This window comes from Habropoda laboriosa, unplaced genomic scaffold, assembly GCF_001263275.1.
Source record: "Habropoda laboriosa isolate 0110345459 unplaced genomic scaffold, ASM126327v1 scaffold42, whole genome shotgun sequence".
NCBI lineage: Eukaryota > Metazoa > Arthropoda > Insecta > Hymenoptera > Apidae > Habropoda > Habropoda laboriosa.
The window spans coordinates 1,793,688-1,795,623 of record NW_017100181.1 but is presented as its reverse complement, the minus strand read 5'-3'; the positions used below and the strand labels follow the sequence as shown (position 1 = coordinate 1,795,623).

Here is a 1,936-nt window from a genome sequence, read left to right as displayed (position 1 = left end):
GTGTGGGATTTTTAGGTTTTATAAAAGAATAAAGTGGCATATTTCATTTAAATGAAGTTTAGTATTAAATATACAAATTGTAATCCTATTTTACACACATTAATCAAATATTGTATTTATTACATGAACAGTAAATTATAGTTCAACTGTACAATGATGAATTATAAACTACAATATCTCAGGATGTGCATTAAATTCATCTCTCAGTCTCTTCTCAATAGCAAGTAAAGAAAAATTCTTAACCTGCACATTAAAACTGACATAAACAACCATTGACAGTCTTTTAGAAAGCCTCTTGGCAAGGTTGCTTGAAGCTTCATTGGAAATTGACCCCATAATTTTCGTTGTAAGTGGATACTTTTCATATGGTGATGAAATTGCAAAAGACAAATCGTTCATGGCATTTTCATTAGAATCACCAATCCATATATAAAGACAATTTTCCATTTTAATTATATGACACGCAATTGATGAATCGTCAATTGTTGTAGTGAAATCGTGAAATTTAAAACTGCATTCAGTTTTCTCTACTTCTTCTGATTCATTTCCCATGTTTTTTCAAGCTTTTTTATATCTTTTAATCGTTATTTGACACACGTTCGTTTCAAAATATGCTGATCACTATGATTACAAAGTAATAAGAGCATAACCTTAAAATTTGAAATTGAATTTATTGACAGTTTTCAAAGTGAGGACCATGAACTACGAAATTCAAGTTTTACTTGTTATGTGGCAAATCTTTTCCATGCATGGCCTAGTTACATGTTACTAGTTACTTTTGACGGTCTACAATCACGCCGTTGCTGTTTTATCTTCCTATTACAGTACTATAAAAGCATATAATTATACACAGGCATTTCAACCTTTTAATTCTTTAACAACGAAAATAGTAGAAATATACAGTAAGTAGAACTGTTATTCATTTACATTTCAAATTACGAATATGTAAGAACGAACAATATAACACAAACTAAAGAATTTCAATGAAATAGATTTATAAATCATAAGATGTAAAATTAAAGAAAAAAAGCTTTGTTACAGAATCATACATTTGTTTTACGTTTTACAAAAAAATTGTTTAAGAATGAAATATCTAAAGAATCAAGTATATATGAATTATTAATAATTGTTAATACAAACTTCCACGTTTTTGGATATAAGCATATACGTGTATAATTAACAAAATATAAAGTTACAATATGAATTAAAAGGAATTTCAAAAATGATTAGTATATCAAATGAAGGTAAAATAGAATATTACTTTAATCAATTTTAAATACATTGTTTTAGCCATAAATATTTTTGAAGTACATTCGAATATGAATCAATTTAAATAATTAATTTAATTGCACATTTAACATATTGAGAAAATGTAAAAACTGGTAGAAGAAAATATTAGATCACACTTACAACGCTAGATGGCAATGTTGTATCTCCTAAGATAATCTAAATAGCTACTAAGTATTCAAAGTTGTTATTTTGTAAAAGAATCTTCTTTGATTTTACGTAACTACGTAGATGTTAAACAAATAATATAATAGCAAACTAAATTTTCTCATAATAACATTACAAATTTGTGAAGTTCTTTAAATAAGTATTTTAGAATTTTTATTACATTCCTACTTGAGCATTAATTAAAAAATTATTATTCACATACTTGAGATTTTGAAGCATTAAAGAATAGAATACGTTTAAGCTGTCCAATTTTCTACCAGTCAATTTTTCATTTTTTCTTAGTATCACTGCACATATAGTTCTTTTCTTCACAAAATACATATATACAAAAATGTCAAAACCCACTATTTTCAGTTTAACGAAGAGGTTAAAAGGTGATTAAAATTTTCAAATACTCAAATTTTCAATAATTGCAAATTTATCAGTGTTTACATATTTTTTTCTCTTTTACTAACAGTACAAAAATGATCTACCTTTTGAT

General features: G+C 25.8%; 1 protein-coding gene across 1 annotated transcript; it reads right to left on the bottom strand.

The window, feature by feature from the left end:
- Positions 1 to 168: 168 nt before the first annotated feature.
- On the bottom strand, positions 169 to 552 carry LOC108579105. Its single transcript, XM_017942548.1, has one exon. The coding sequence runs from the start codon at positions 550 to 552 to the stop codon at positions 169 to 171; it is 384 nt and encodes a 127-aa protein (XP_017798037.1).
- Positions 553 to 1,936: the final 1,384 nt, after the last annotated feature.

Bases quoted from the DNA above. Each gene is read 5' to 3' on its own strand.
- LOC108579105 (XM_017942548.1), bottom strand. From the start codon at position 552: ATGGGAAATGAATCAGAAGAAGTAGAGAAAACTGAATGCAGTTTTAAA.